General features: G+C 33.0%; 1 protein-coding gene across 2 annotated transcripts in view; it reads left to right on the top strand.

The window, feature by feature from the left end:
• Positions 1-1,219, top strand: part of LOC113239383 (homeotic protein labial) — a 66,413-nt gene extending 65,194 nt beyond the window's left edge. For both annotated transcript variants that reach the window (XM_026476365.1, XM_026476366.1), the window contains one exon: positions 510-1,219. In XM_026476365.1, coding sequence (XP_026332150.1) covers positions 510-1,001 — 492 coding nt within the window. In that variant the 3' untranslated portion in view covers positions 1,002-1,219. The remainder of the gene's footprint in view (positions 1-509) is intronic.
• Positions 1,220-16,783: the final 15,564 nt, after the last annotated feature.

Raw genomic sequence — 16,783 nt, 5'->3', positions numbered from 1 at the left:
TATTTCAAAGGATGGCATAATCGCATCGTTTCGACGTGTGATGAGGTCGCTTATAACGAGACAAATCGATCAATAATTAACTGTATGTCAACACCTCATTCAGCTCTACAACACATCACATCATTCCGCTCTACAACTATATACCTACTTAACATAACTTATCATGCCATTTCCTCTAACATTGCTATTGTATACTATGCTAACACTGGACAACACGACACAACTACAGGAACATAGTGTAGATAATGTATCTATAGCCTGTACAATCAACTAAAAGCTTTTCTTTCCTTTATTCCATAAAATTAAAGCTTATGTATAATGATATGCTGTTGAAATAAATGTACTAACATTCATATCTTTGTAACTTTATAGTTATCATGTAAATCTTTAGAAAAACAGCGCAGTTTCAGTTGACTGTACTTGATGACATGAGAGTACTTATCTACTTGTATTTAAGATCAAACTTTACAACAGTATCACATTTTTACTTGCTTACTTTTTGTTATCAGGTAAAAATTTGGTTCCAAAACCGCCGAACCAAATGGAAAAAGAAGGATCGCATATCGAACGGCGAGGTCGCCGAATTCAGAAACCAAGGCAAATCGTGCAACGAGAAGAAACAGCCACAACAGCAACATACGACCCCAGAGGAAACTTCGAAATTGAACCAACCTCTCCAGTCCTACCAAGACCTCAACCCTTCTATTATTACCCATACCCAATCTACAGGTTTCAAAAGAAATACAACGAGAATATTATGCGAGAAAATAAAAAATTCTAAGCATGTCCAACCTGTAAGCCAAAACATAATGCCAAAAATACGTAAAAATAATAATTTAGAGACGACAGACGATATAGAAACAAAAATAATAATATCGAAAATAACTAACAAGTTATTGAACACTGCCATTAACGAGGATAGTGGTAGGGTGACAGTAAAAAGTATGAATCCGGAAATCAGCAACATTGAATCTTCTAGCAAAGATAACATTGATGTGTAAATCTCAAACGTTCATAGTCATTTATTTATTTTTAATCTTACTTTATTAGATCTAACTTTCAATTCAAACGATTTTTTCAGTTCTCAAATAATGTAGGTATTCTTTTAGTCTTAATACGTAATCTTTTAAGCGTTAATTTCCTATTAATGTATAATAATTTAAAACGTTTTTTTAATGTCGCGAGTTGAGGCTGTAATTTTTAATGGTCCAGGTAAGTCAATGATGCAAGTAGATACTTCAAAACATGGCATTACCCTAAACATTCTTACCAATTTGATGTAGATAAATAAAAAAGTTTGGACTATGTCCAATTTATGATCTCAAGGTGCCAAGACTGGTACATAACTTATTATCTTTGGAATTAAAATCCGAATTTAGAGGAAAGAATGAAGAATGTATAGAAGGTGATTCTAACTTCTGAAGTTAACCGTGGTAAATGCATCTTTTAGGCAATTTTTTTTTCCACTTCCTCTTTTGTGTGCAAAGTTCTCACTACACCCTCCTTCCAGGAATAAGCAACTGAGATTATTTGAGACAAAACTAAATTTCTCCGTAAATAATTTTTACCCCGGTTAACTTCATTAAATTATATAGGAATAAAATTATACAGGGTGTATTAAGGATAGGTTTGGTATCAAACTAACATAAAAATACACTTACACTGGAGTTAATGAAAAAATGGCTTTGAGAAATGCTAAATTGTTAGTGTTCATCATTTTTGAGTCGTCGACAGAGAGAGTGGTAGAATACGTACTTGCAGGTTTTTGGTTGAAAACGGCGTTTGCTAAGAATGATTGTTTTTTATCGTACTGAGTGTTGCTGGGCTAGTTTTATTTCAACTAATGTAAGATCGTGTTTAAAAACTAATTGAAAACCGCTTTAACCTACCGAGTTGTAAAACCTAAATATACACCTAAATGTATTTGGAAAAATATTTCTCCTGCACTCGAATGTGTATGCAGTTGGATATGTGCAACCTTCATAAGTATTATTTTTAAGATATAATTACATGTGACGCTGTCTTATGTATGTGTTACTATGTCATTTATTAATAATTGATTATTGGAATCAATAGAATCTAAATGTTATTTAGTATTACTATTATATCTACTAACGCTGTATAAGCTACTTTTGGGAAACGAATTTTTTGCGCTTTTGACATGATTTTCACTGAAAGTCCATATGGTGTATTGTCGAAGAAAAAGTAATCTGGTTTTTGCAACCAATAATACGTCGTCTTTTGGAAGGTGGCTTGGAGATGTCAAAATAGTAACGTACTATTTGATACATTATATTGCGTCATTTGTGACGTATTGGGATTGCCGAGCTGTTTTGAGTATGTTTTATGAAAATTATTTTGAAAAATAGTGAGGACGAACCGCATTAAAAGGATTTTTATGAAAGTGCCCAAAGAAAACACTCCTATATCACAATAAACCGGGCATAAAACGATTGTGCTTGCCACTGACAATTCTTTCGTCTTGTCAGACACATAATCGTTCGTCAAACTGACAAAAACTGACAAGCTGTCAGCCATTAGAACAATATGTGTACGATTTAAAATAATAATTTAAATGTGTCTAGTTCATAATTGAATGTTTTACGCGTACACAAAGCACTGTATTCAATATTCTATCATAACTTAAACCAACCAGTACTGTAGTGAATTTATGGATATATCGCTATTACCTTTTTCATTAATAATTGTGAAATTAATTTCGTGAAACGTTTTTTACGAAATAGGTGAATATATATTATTAATGGATTAAAAAAGAATGTTATATTTTTGATTACCACTCGGTTACGATTGTTTTGTCATATTTTTGGGAATTACCTTTACAGGCAGGTATATAATTATTGTTGGATGATTTATTCGTACAATTATCTCATTGGTTATTTTCATTGATGCCACAGTATTGTCGATACTTTTAAATCTTATAGAATAAATAATAAAAAACGTTGATGTTAAAATAAGATTTTATAATTGCTTGCACTTATAACGCTTCAATTAATGTCAAATCTCAATAACAAATACGTGGAAACAAAAATGGTAGCATTAACATGTAGATTAGACTTAGAAAAGCAATAAAAATTATTAAAAATATTTTTTTATTATTATTGACAACATTTCATCTTTTAAATATATGTAGATGGACTTATAACATTGATCCAAATAGGTATACCTAATTTTATAATTTTACTTTATATATTAGTATGCAAAAGACCTATATACATATTTGAAGGCGATAGGCAAAGAACCTTAAGAGACAAATAGTAACTTTTTCTATAGTGGTGCCCAATCCAAGACCAAGACGAGACTAACCCCAGCCTTGGTGTTGGTCTCTGTCTTGCAGCTTGAGTTTCACAACTGTTGTAATTACATATTGCTACTTATTAGATATGCAAATATGCGACGCGGATTATCGTAAACCGCAGGTTATCATAATGTTTGACGATGACCGGTATCGTAAAAATTTTGATATTAATGACTAACAATTCTTAAGTAACAAACAACAAACTTTAAGCAACTAAAAAGATGAGTGTAGTGAAAAATTTTTACGTATTTGCACAGAATTAAGTTTAATTATTTTTAGTCAACGGCAGGTCATCCTATCCAAAAATGATAAATTTATTCCATTGATATTGAACTGCGTATATTTGATATTAAATTGATTGTCCGTTGAGGGAATTTTACATTTTGGAATAAGCTGTTGTCTGTGTGTTAGCGAGGCATGGAGAATTAAATAAAGTTTATATGGCATTGGATAAAAAGATAAAAAGATGCATTTTTTCAAGACCAGGACTGACAAGACCCTTTATATTACTTACTTTACTTACTTTATATACACATATCTACATAGACGCCGCAAGTGTAAGTACTTCGCGTGCCCAAAGTAAGCGATATTCACTTAGTTGCCACTGCTACACTTCAGAACGCGCTCGACCGTTATCGTAAATAAACACCAGTCGAAAACGCGAAAAATGCATAATTGTGACATTATAAACTGCAAAAGCACCATAACCGTGGCTAAACGGGTAAGCACGGACGTTTCCAACCACGGGCAAGTGATTTTGTAATCAGAAGATGCATAATTTATTTTAAAAACAATTCTTTTGGTTTTGTATGAATTTCGTGAAAACAAATATGTAAGCGAGTATATGCCTCATGGTTCGTAATACATGGTTGCTTTTACTTGGTGCGATTTATTTGTGATCCTTTGTTAATACGCCATGAATATCGAACGAACGCACTTTTGTATAATGCATTCTGTTTCGTGGTACGGCCGCTTGTACATTTCTTTGGCCAACTCATCCATAGAACAACGACCTACATGCAAGATGCTGCTTATTCTCACAGTCAAGATCGACTGTACTTCGATTTTATATTTCCGAAACGAAATAATAAATACATAAAAAATCTGAAAACACCTTTATATGGGTCAAACCCAGCAAAAAGGTACCTTTTTAAAATTTACATGTCCCTTAACTTAAAATTTCTTTGTAAAATTTAGTTTTGAAAATAGACTAAAAACTTTTCTTTTCTGCCATGTTTATTCCTTCTGCCCATGAAATATTTAATTCTAGGGTAAAATTGTTCAATATATTCAGTACTTTCAATGTCAAAAAAAGAGGTTGAAATACCCTTCATACTTTTTCAAAACTTCCTACCGCGACCATCGTATCCATTACAATAGATAACTTATATTTATAAGCAATTATACTGCCAAAATATGTTTGTAATTATCCTTAAAGCTATAATAAATCATTTTCTAAAAGCTGCTTCAATATATCTTTATAATTTACATGGATATGATGGTTTCATTTATTGTCCTAAATAAATCAGTTTCGTTACTCAGTGTTAGTTACACAGCTTTTAAAAATAATTGCTGCATTTCTGAATATACACAATTTTTTTTATTGGCACTCTCTGAACCTTGTTTTAATATTTGTAATATACTGCCATTTTGTTACGGCGAAGAAATTGGACGTTGGTGTTGGGTAAGTATTTTGTACAATTCTTATCAAGTGATTAACGACTGTTTTCTTATGAAAGTGTATTTCTGAATGTTTATATAATATCAAAAGCTACTGATACATACACATACATACATACTCCTAAATTCATTGAGATTTCAGTTGAAAAGCAAATGTTGTGCTTAAAAAAAATTGACGTAAGAATGTATCAGATATTCTTAATAGTTTCGTTACGTTACGAAAATGAGAAAATATAAAGTTGCATATGCATTAATTATAATAACAAACAAACTGAAACATGCATAAAAATAATTTTAAAAAAAATTAACTAAAACTAATTTTGTCTGCAGAAATGGCACCCATGACGAATGCCAAAAGGCAAAAAAATATCGTGAACGCTTGAAAAATGACCACATTAAAAAAAGCATGTACACAGAGTTTAATCAAATAAGAATACAATAAAGTATCTAAGCGATACTCAAAAAAGTAATAAAATAAAATTAAGTGGACCTAATGAAGCAAAAGGAAAAGAAAGATAACCAAAGATAAATAAACACATTGCTTAAAGGAAAAACGAATGAAAAAAGTATAGAAAGACAGCAAAATGTAAATATGGAGAGTGAGAATAAAACAAAAGAAAGAAGAAGTAGTACCGAAAAGAAAAGAAAATAAGAGTAAGACCGCAATTTCAATTTTGAGATTGTAAATGTAAGCGTTAAGAAGGTTTATTGCTTTAAATATGTTTATTTTGTTATGGTGTATTATAATGGCTATTTGAAAGTTCCTATCCAAGTAAAATTTCACTCACTAGATGCACGTGCATTGTGATGTGTAAATTTTTGTTAGTGTAATGAATAATGTGATTTCTGTAGAGCAGAAGTTATAAAGAGCAATAAATATTTTGGTAAATATGGTATGACATTTTACTTACTCAAATTTAAATATATACTTGAGAAGCCAGATAACGATATTAGTTTAGTGTCCTTGACATACGTGTTCATATCTTTATATATCAGTTACGTCCCACCTTTTTGTATCGCCTCTCTCCATTCGTATCGTATCGTTTTTTCTTCTTCTACTCATATTTAAATTTAAAATGTTGAAATGTTCAATTTTACCTCGCATTCTGATTTTGTTTCTTTCCATCGTCACTCTCTGCGCGATCGCGGTAGCGAAAACATCTACTTTCTTGTTTTTGAACCGTTTACATTTTAAGATATTAATATTGTTGTCGTACTGAATAAATTCCTATAAACCGGACTTTCGTCTTTTCAATTGCTAAAACTTGCTAAGTAAGACGTATGGAGGCTGCTACCCTTGGACCAGGCTATATTACTGCTATCCAGGCTATTTTACAGTCTACAGAACGCCACCAGCACCAGCAGCGCCATTACAACAGTGTTTTACTGTTCAAGCTGAAATAAGCTTATTCCAGTGGATCCAATCCTGTAATCTCAAAAACCAGAGCACCCAACTTAGATCAGATGGCCCTAAAAAATGTCGTGGTTTAGTTGGTTCTAGTCACAGACCACATAAATATTTCTTTCTTCCGTGGTTCTAGTCATAAAAGTCTAGATTTAGTCGTTACCGTTTTAAAGCTATAAAGATGTTTTACTGTCACGCTGAAATAAGCTTATTCCGGTGGCACCATTTTGGAATCTTGTGTAGATTTGAAAATGTCGTGAATTACCTATTCGGTTTTAGTTGCAAAATTTTAAAATTAGTAAGTAGCTCCTTTGTTTAGAAAACACAACTGATTTACTTACATATTTTGAATTACACTTAGCTTTTGTTAAACTTTTTGTTCAAATATATGATATTTAAATTTTAATAATTTTTAGTTTGAATACAAGCAAATTAGTACAAAAAAAATGATTACTGTTCCGTAATGATGTTAGAATTTATCGACTGACATAACATTTATTAGTGTACGAGCTGGTGCCCGAGACTTCGTCTGCCTAGAATAAGTCGACAAACTTACTACTCACTTGACAAATTATTGATTCTGCATATAAAATTTCATAATCTATTTCACTCCAAAACATACAAAAAGCAGCCTACGTCCTTTTCCTAGGTCCTACCTATCTCTTTACCAAGTTTCATCAAATTTGGTTCAGCGGTGTATAATTATTATAATTATTATATAGTATAATTATTACGTTTAATATTAGTTTGGATTATACTTTGTTCAAGATTTAATCAGCACAAAAAAATACATATCATCTGTTTAAAGGTAAAACCACATAAGTGATACTTTCCACAAAAAAGTCTTTAATTTATATAGCTATGGTAAGAAAATCACTACTTTTCTGCACGTGACGTTGTTACAAGCTGTATTACAACTATGAATAATGCTGTATTTTGGTACAAAGACTTCAAGTACATTAAAATATCATTGCTATAGTAGCTCTATTTTCCTCATTTCATTCAGGAAACTTCTACCGAAAATTATGTTATATACAAAGTTTCACCTGTGATTCGGATTTCCAACGCCATCTGTGATGGTTTTGATAAACTACGTAGTAATGTTAGAGAACCTTTGCTTGTGTTCGCGTACGACGTCATCTGTCTGTTTTTCTACGAACTATTATGAGATCTCAGTCGCTATAAACGCCTGATGGTTTACTACGGAGATTTAATAATATTGGGTAGATAGCGGCACATGACGTTGCACTGCTAAAATTCAACTAAGCACATACCTCTTTATGAACTAGTGCGTGTAAATATAAGTAAACAGATTTCATAAATTTTTGAAATGATCAAAGGAAAATATTGTTAGATCGACTGGGCTTATACTTAATAAATAATAAAGGTGGCACATTAATGCATTTGCACCTTGCCACGTTTATTTTACGTAAAGGAATAAATATTTACCTTTACAAACCATTTATCAAAATACCCTTTAAGTGACTTGTTTAAACGCCCCCTGAAATTGTAAAGTGTTCAAGCAGTTGGTAAAACTCGTTCAATTAATTAATATTCATCAGCAGACTTGAAACAGCTGATGCTGTTCAGTTCCCGCAGAATCTTCAAGGTCACTCCTTAATCTATATTGATTGACGCTTATGAAATTTCAGTTGATAATAATTATCTATATGAGATTTAGTAACTCTGTTATGTGCGCAATGTTATTAAAACAGTACCGTTTTACAGCGTCTCTAAATTAAACTTGAAGAATAAAGAGAGGTATCGAGTTCTTAGGTTTTCGCGATTGTTACACATAGGAATTGAAACTATTTTTCCGGACATAAATCGCGTATATTCGTTTTATTTTAATTATTTTATTTAATTAACTATTGTAAATATAGTGAAAAAATAGGGTGGTTTGCATCAATATTAGACATAACTGGTTAAAGACTGTACCACCTGTCAACCGTGACAATGGGACCTGTGAAGGGCCCGAACGTCGGTTTATTTGAAAAAAAAAATATACGCATTTAAATCCGGAAAAATAGTTTCATTTCCTAAGAATAGATAGGTATTTATAAATTTAAAATATTCTATGGTGAAAGAAACACTTAAATAACGTGAGGCGTCCCTACACACTAAAAGAGGATAAGGAGCTTATAACTTTTCAATGTTCATTAAAATGTTCTTACAGAAAGGTTATTGCTCTCTTTATTATTACAATTACCGAGATATAAGCTGCTGCAGTCACAGCATTCGTTTAGAATAGTATTATTCATTAGCCTTGCTAAATATGATCCCATACAACAGAGCGGAATTGTAAAGTAATTAGTCCCTTTTAAAACTACATCAAAATTTAGATAGATGAATGTCACTAAATGAAGTCCGGTAATGAGGCTATCCTGAAGGTATTGGCGAGTCACGTCAGACATGTATTTGGCTTAGATTTGATATAATCAATTAGCGCACCGATTTGAACAAACGCCCTGGCTCAAGTGGCAACAAATGATTCGCTATGTAAGCCGGGATCGGCATTAACCGGGGATTACGTTTGTTATTCGTTATTTAGTGCAAGTGAGACAAAGAATAACAAACTGCAGAGTTTCCACTAGCAGAAAAGAGACAGACGAGAGCTTGAGTGACGCGTCAATTTGTCCAACAGTTTCAGGAGAAACAAACACCTTGAGGGGCTCGTGCACGTCTGCACGAATAAAATTTGAATCTATTTAAAACATAAATTGCATGTCTAGTTGAATGTTTTAAGGCAATTATTACTTATCTCTTTAATAATATTAGTACGAACTGGATAGCCCCTAGATAGAGACGACCTGTGCCTAATAGAGGGTCGTCTTACATGTGTTTGGTACAATACCGAACAGAATGTTTCGACTAATAAGCAGATGAATTACAAAGATAATATTTTTACTCCTGTTATATTATATTTTAGGTTTAAATCATTTAGTGGTTCAAATTAATACATTTTTACAATATGCATTCATTCATCATTGGGCATTGGGCATGAAAATAGCGCAAAATATTGTTATCTCAAAAAAATTACAAATTAGATCATACAATTTTATATATTCATCTTTAAATACGAAACTATGGAAAAATAGATATAAATTTCATATTACTACGACATTTGTCTTTAAAAGCAATGATAAAATAATTTTATTCCGTTGGAAATCGACGTCGTGGACAGGCAGCGGCAGACGCGGACGTTACAAATGTGCGACTTGAAGACTGATCGCTCGCGATTACGCCGAGCGCCGGATTAGCCCCAATTTTAAATTGTTGATTACTTTTACCCCCCTTCCCCGCGCCGTGTTAACTTCCTTCCACTTTCACCCCCTCACTCTTTCAACAAACTTGTGAATCTTTGCGCAAATGACAGGCAGTTAAATATTTTTAAAAATCTATTCCATCTGGTAGAGTCGTAAATTATATTCTCATTTTCACATCATTCTCATATTAAGTCTTCTGAAATTGTTAGCTGATTCTTTGCACTTTTATTTTGATTGAAACGATGAGAGGGATTAAGTACCTTAGTCAAGAAGTGTATAAGTATCTAAGTAGAAAAATACAATTACCTGATAAAAAGAAAGACGAGGGATGGTTATTTTCCTTTTCACCCTCAGTTGTCGATTAGTGTCCGGTAAACAAGAGAAATAGCACGGTAAAAGGTCGAAAGGTTTGGCCGATTCGGTCTCGTGGTAGTCTGCTGGACCATCCACTTAAATCTCACCTCACCCCCAGATAATGTCACTAGGACAGGGAAAAACATTGTATTAACGGTAGTTTCAATCTGTGGGGAGATACATATATAAGAGTAAATTTCTTAATATCTTTTGAATTAAATATTTCGTGTTGCACCTGTTTTTATAATATCAAGTGACGGGACGAAAGAGTCGAACAACCTAATGGTTTTGGAGTGTATCCGAAATTCAATGAAGAATTAACTTTGACGACCTTGGTGGCCCAACGGTTTGCACTGTGGGCACTGGATGAGGAGGTCCCGGATTCGATTCTCGGTAAGATCAATTTGGGAAATGAACTTTTCTAAATTGGTGGTCTGGGTGTTCTGGGAAGTGCCTCAAAGTGAATTCCATTGCTTTGGTACCTACAATTTTCAAAAGGAATTATTCCCTAGATTGACACTAGGCAATTATTGGTGAGGTTTTCTCGCACATAATAAAAAAAAAATTAAAAACTTTTCTGTCGTCCACTAACTGAAACGCGGCGAAGTGAAAAATGATCAATATCCATTTTAAATAGCAAAAGACAGAGCACAAAATTCTTTTCTAAAAACAGGTAAAATTAGTTAACGTGTTCGACTTATCGGAACTTCTAACGATGCACAGCTGAAATATCATTAAACATTTTCAATATTCTAAAACCGGGTATGGTTTTTTATGATGTCTCAAAAAATATTTTGTCACAGTCGCGTTTTAGTTAGTGGACATCATAGGTACCTATTTATTCTCTCAGGTGTAGTTTGGCAAGCACTTTATGTACCGATCTAACAGGGTGCATTAGCTTTCAAGTCTATAATTAAATCTGGTGTCAGTATTTAGTATGACACCTTTACTATGACACAGATGTTCTTTGCAATAATTCGTGCCATTACACATTTTGTGTGACTATTAGTTGCAAATCGTTGCAAACGTACAATACTCCGCCGCCGGCGATCGGCAGATGTTTATTGTCAAATTGTTTGCAAAAAAAAATATTATAACGTTCATGCTTGTTTATTTAAACTATTCAACGTCTACTCTCGATTATTTGAATAATTCTGTTTGTTGGGATTGTTTTAGTTTATAGAGAAATACATATGCATTTCATATTTCTACGATGTTTGTCTTTTTGCATTATTATTTATTTTTGTCTTGTAGTGTGCCGTGTATTGAAACACTTTTCTTTCGTTTGGTTTTTGTTTGTCTGTTGTAATTTAGTGTTGTTTTTAGGCCTTATAATGACTTTGTATCAACCGGTAACCGCTAAAGAGATGTGCCAACCTTAGCCAATACTAGAGTTCGTGGCTTTTAAGTGGAAGCTCTGGGTTCGTTTGAGGCACAGGCGAAATTCCTCGCTAAAGAGCTTTCATTTTCAACTCTTGTAGAAATTCCGATGACGGAAGGCCGGCAGCCCCTTCCACCAAAGAATAAGTATCGCGTTCTATAGGGAAAATGCGCACGATATTCCAGAGTGCGTCGATATAATGTATTGCTAATATTAAGCATGTTTACTATATTATTTCCATTGTTTAATGTCATTGAAACATTTATATCCACTAGTACTTAATTGAAGTACGTCTTAAACCAATGTTTGCAATGCAAACACTCTTAAAACATCTTATTAAGAGTGTCTTGTCAACTTAAACATTGGTTTAAGACGCCCTTAGTTAGTTCATGTATTAACTTAACGCTATCTGTGTTTTGATCACTACATGAAAAATAAAAGTTATTCTTGCAGTTGATTTTTCTTATATTATATTGCACTGTTACCTACACAATCATCATATCTTTTTAATATATCTTTGCTGTATCATCTAGGTAACAATATATAAGAGAAATCAAGTGCAAGAACAAAACTTTTCTTTTTCATGTAGCGATCAATACATATAATGTTCATGCAATATTTTAAGAGCGTTTTTAAAACAAGGGTTCAAGACGAACTTCAATTTAATAAATAAATTATTATTATATATTTTAAGTAGGTAAAGATCGTACAAGAGGTAAATACGATATATCTATATCTTCTCAGGTTTAGAAATTCAGTTGTAATCAAGGTAACGAGTGTGACAGTGACCTCCGTGAATGTTGTGATTGTATAATACTTCGTATATATAAAGCCACAAGTGGTAATACGTCCAAATCCGTCAAAGTCCTTTTATTAAAACAAAAAAATATGTATGGTAAAATTTTATAGCTCTCCTACTTAAGCAAAAAAATGGTATCTACTCGTTTATAGAACCTTTTTTTTTTATGCATATAATATCAAGTGACGGGACAAACAAGTCGTGCGCCTGACGGTAAGCTACACGCCTATCCATAACAGTTGTAGTGCCACACAGAGCTTTAAATCGCAAAGATCTGAGGGGCACTGTCACTGCGCCCGACACCCTGAAAATTGAAAAGTGCCTGTAATTTCACCAGCACTGACAGCAAGATGAACACTATACAATATAATAATGTTTGTGTAATATCGTTATTGTTGGTGGCCTTAATAAAGTAATTAAAATTTAAAAAACAATCATTGTGCCTTAATTCATTGGTCGGTGTTTTACAATCATAAAAAATAGACGGCGACGCAATAGCATGGTGCCTAAAGCTTTCAATTGCCACAAGTAAGCAGAAAATATTCGACAATTTTGCTGCGTTTAGGTACCTATAACTATGGCAGTTTTAATCCTATTCAGATCGCACGTCCCAGTAATCGGATTATTTGTAATAGATCGGCACCACTTTTCACGCCATTTGTCCCTACATATTCAATACCGCAATTTCAAAATACATTCAACACAAACTTTAAACGCAAAAAAATTTGAACCACTTTTGTTTGCATAGTTACGGATCCAAGTTTGTAAAGGATAAAGTGAAATATCCACACAATTGTTATTGATACGATTAAACCAATTTTGGACAAATTTCGTTGATTTGACGTTTCTTTGACAGGCCTGAGATATTAGGTTTAGACTGTTCAGGTAGGTACAATGAAGGCCCATAAGGCTACATGCGAATGCTCGTCAATGCTCGCGCATTCCGTGAAAGATTTTGGCTCGTATCTAGTTTGTACGTTACACATTTGGCCATAAAGTTCATTATGATATGTACAATATCGTTACAGAAATTCGCTTCCATTCCGTTCCGCCGCAATATATATTGAGCCTAAGATCCGTTGTGGACCAAATTCCATTGAATTCGGTGATTGAAATTCATGTACGTTCCGCTTTTGTAGATAATGCACCTTATTCTTTCGACATCAATGCCATAGTTATCATTAAATGAAATATGTTAGAAAATAAACAACAATCCTTGACCCGTCACGTGTGTTACTGATACACGGTATCCCGAACGATTTCGGTGCTGTAGCGTCCTACAGCCACATATTGTCTCTAATGCACAGCTCTGTGTTTCCATTAACTGTTAAAAAAAATTAAAACATTAACATAAAAACCAAAATGGTAATATTCAGTATATTGAATATCACAATGTTTTCTTACCACGATATTCAATTATTTTTTGGGAAATTACACTAGTTTGTTATAATTATTGATACGAAAGATCACTCACTAGCTTGGTAACGCTTTCTTTCTTATTAGAAATCTGCGTGCAAAAGCGTTTTTGCCGCCCTGACGTGGAAAAGGTTTTTGAAATTCAAGAAGTGCACCTAACTTTTTCTTTCGATGAAAAAAACACAATGACACTTACAACTACGTGATTTGTCGTACATTGTTTATTTAATATAAATCCGTTGATATATTTTATTCTTGTTAATGTTGACATTAAATTGACAACGACAATTAATTTTGTTTATTAAAAGTGATTTGTTATAGTTCAATTGTTTTTCTTTCATCTACCATTTTCCTCGGTACAGTGAGGTGAAAAGTTATGTGTTTCACTCGGCAGCAAAATTGTTTTGCGTCTCGTGGTTTGAATCCTGAGTACGCTCAGGGTTTCAAGCAAAGGGATTCAAGGCACGAGATGCACGCTACACGCTATTCGCTTCGCTCGTGGTTCAATCTTGCGATCCTTCACTTGCTCAAGTTTCAATACAAGCACTCGCATTAAACGACAACTTTGCAGCCTTGCACAACAAATAACTATTTTTTATTAATACAAATATATTCGATTATTAAAACAATGATTATTAATAAATTTTTCGAATCGTTACGGAACCTTATGTCTCTAACGATTTTGGTAATAAATTCATTACTTTTACATTCGATCAAAAACCAACTTATACCACCTGCTCTGCATCTTCAAATGATAACCTCTAAGTCAGAGTTATTTAGAAGCAAATGAAGCTACTGGATAAGATTTCGAACGTTTTATATGTCCACCGCTCGTGCTCAGGGATTATGAAGCCGTTCTTAACAAAACAAAACTTGCAGTGAGAATATCAAATGATAATATATTAGCGCTTGTTGATCTGCTTATCAACGTAAATTATGTTCAGATTATGGCAATAAAAAGTTATTAAATAAATATATTTGTTTACGCGTGCAAAGATGTCTGGGTGGCTGTACGCAGCTTTAGGCTAGGTCTATATTTAACGAAATTTACAATGAAGTGTATGGTATTTTATACAAATTTGTGTTCATTGTATTACATAATTATAACTTCCTTAAAGTTGTATCAAAATATTTTTGTATTTCGTTTTCTTTAACAACTATCCGTTTTCGTAACTACAGTTTTGAATAGGAATTAAATATTCATTTTTAATATTGGTTACCAAACAGTGAACGAAAAATCTTCTTTCGTAATTAGTTATACGTAGTACGGTGTACTCTGCCTGTCAGAGGTTACAACTTTTCATAATTACTTGTAAAGGTTTCATCAAACCTGATTACTTCTTAAAATTAAAAATTAGACCTAAACTTAGATAGATAGTTAACACGTTTATTCAGCACAAATACATACTGAAACAAAACATTATTTTACAATCACTTCACAAAGTATAACATAAAGTCACATAGAATATACATTATTAATTTAATACACATTTTTGTAAAACAGATACTGTGATAAAAACAGATACTGTGAGAGAAAATTTAACAAAATGTAGAAATATAATCGAAATTCGTTGTGATATATTTTTGTTTTTTTTTTATGATGCCAGGTAATGAGACGAACAAGTCGTGCTGACAGTGGTAAGTGACACGCCTGTACATAGTAGTTGTAGTGCCACCCCTAGCTTTAAATTTCAAATATCTGAGGAACACTGCCATTGCACTCGCCGTTCAAAACTGGAACTCAGTAATGGTCACATTACTGTTAGGACGCAGAAATAGGTAAGGTGTCAATACTTCCCTGGATCAACTCTTTCACAATGACCTCTACTGCTAAATGGCTTAGGTTGTATAAAACTACATCAATAAAATGTATAGTTATGACTGAGTGACGCAATTCGTAAACACTAGTTCAACAACATTACATACACAAAATACAGAACCCAAAATACTGTCTGACGTTACGTATTACGTAATAACATTATTTATATAATTTAGAGTATTCAGGGTATCTATTCAAAATAGGGAGTAAGTATCATAAACGAGTACATCTCAAGCAACTTGCATAGGTTATGTGCTTGTTAAATATACACAGGGACTGTAGAGACTGTTATGCGATCTCTACATCTAGAGATCGGTTAACAGACTGTATATCTTCTTGCGCTTACGACAGCTGGCTGTAACTGCATGTCTATTCTATTGTCTCTATATCTGTCTATATTTATTTCACTAAAGGTTTTCTTTATTTATTCATTTTGGATACTTTCACTGGCCGATCATACGGATGACCATTTATGGTGTAGCATAGAAACAAAAGTTAACATTGTAAAGAGTTCCTAACTTAGAGTTTTTCTTAATATCACCACGTATTGAAACACTTTAGATCGTTTGGCTTTTGTTTCTGTCTGTTGTAATTTATTGTAGTTTTTATGCTTTATAATCACCTTGTATCAACCGAAAACCGCCGAAGAAATGTGCCAATCTTAGCAAATACTACGATTTTGTGGCTTTCAAGTAGAAGCTCTGGGTCTGTTAGAGCCACAGGTGAAGCACCTCGCTAAAAAGCTTTCATTTTCAATTCTTGTAGAAATTTCGATGACCGAAGGCTGACAGCCACTTCCATAAGAAAGAATAAGTGTCGTGATCTAAAGGGAAAATGTCAAAGTCAAAGTCAAAGTCAAAATATTTATTGCTTTCATGTGTTACATAATGTTCTTAAAATTAAAATAGTTTCAACACGACCCTGTTAGGGCGCCGCAATGAAAAAATATACATTAAATAAAATGCGTACGATGGTCCAGAGTGCGGTTCGTCGTACGACTAAAAGAGATAAAGATATGAGTGATTACTTATATTAAGCATGTTTACTATATTATTTCCATTGTTTAAGGCCATTCAAACACTCATATCTACTTTTACAAAACTTAAGTACATCTTAAACCAATGCCTGCAATCCGAACAACCACTATTGACCAGCAAAAATCGAAATTGTGTTTTCTTTATTACGCTTTCCTCAAGGAAACGCCGTTATTTTTCTTGAGACCCGAATTTTTTGGCTTTGACTATAGCATAAATATTTAAAACACTCACAACTGTATAGGTTGTAGCACAAAAACAAAAATCAAAGTGAAAAGTGGAGTAGAGTTTTTCTTAATATTATTGCCGTATT

This window comes from Hyposmocoma kahamanoa, unplaced genomic scaffold (genome assembly GCF_003589595.1).
Source record: "Hyposmocoma kahamanoa isolate Upper Pololo Valley unplaced genomic scaffold, ASM358959v1 99879, whole genome shotgun sequence".
Taxonomy (NCBI): Eukaryota; Metazoa; Arthropoda; class Insecta; order Lepidoptera; family Cosmopterigidae; genus Hyposmocoma; species Hyposmocoma kahamanoa.
The sequence above is the reverse complement of the archived record's forward strand: the minus strand, read 5'-3'. Positions and strand labels throughout refer to the sequence as shown.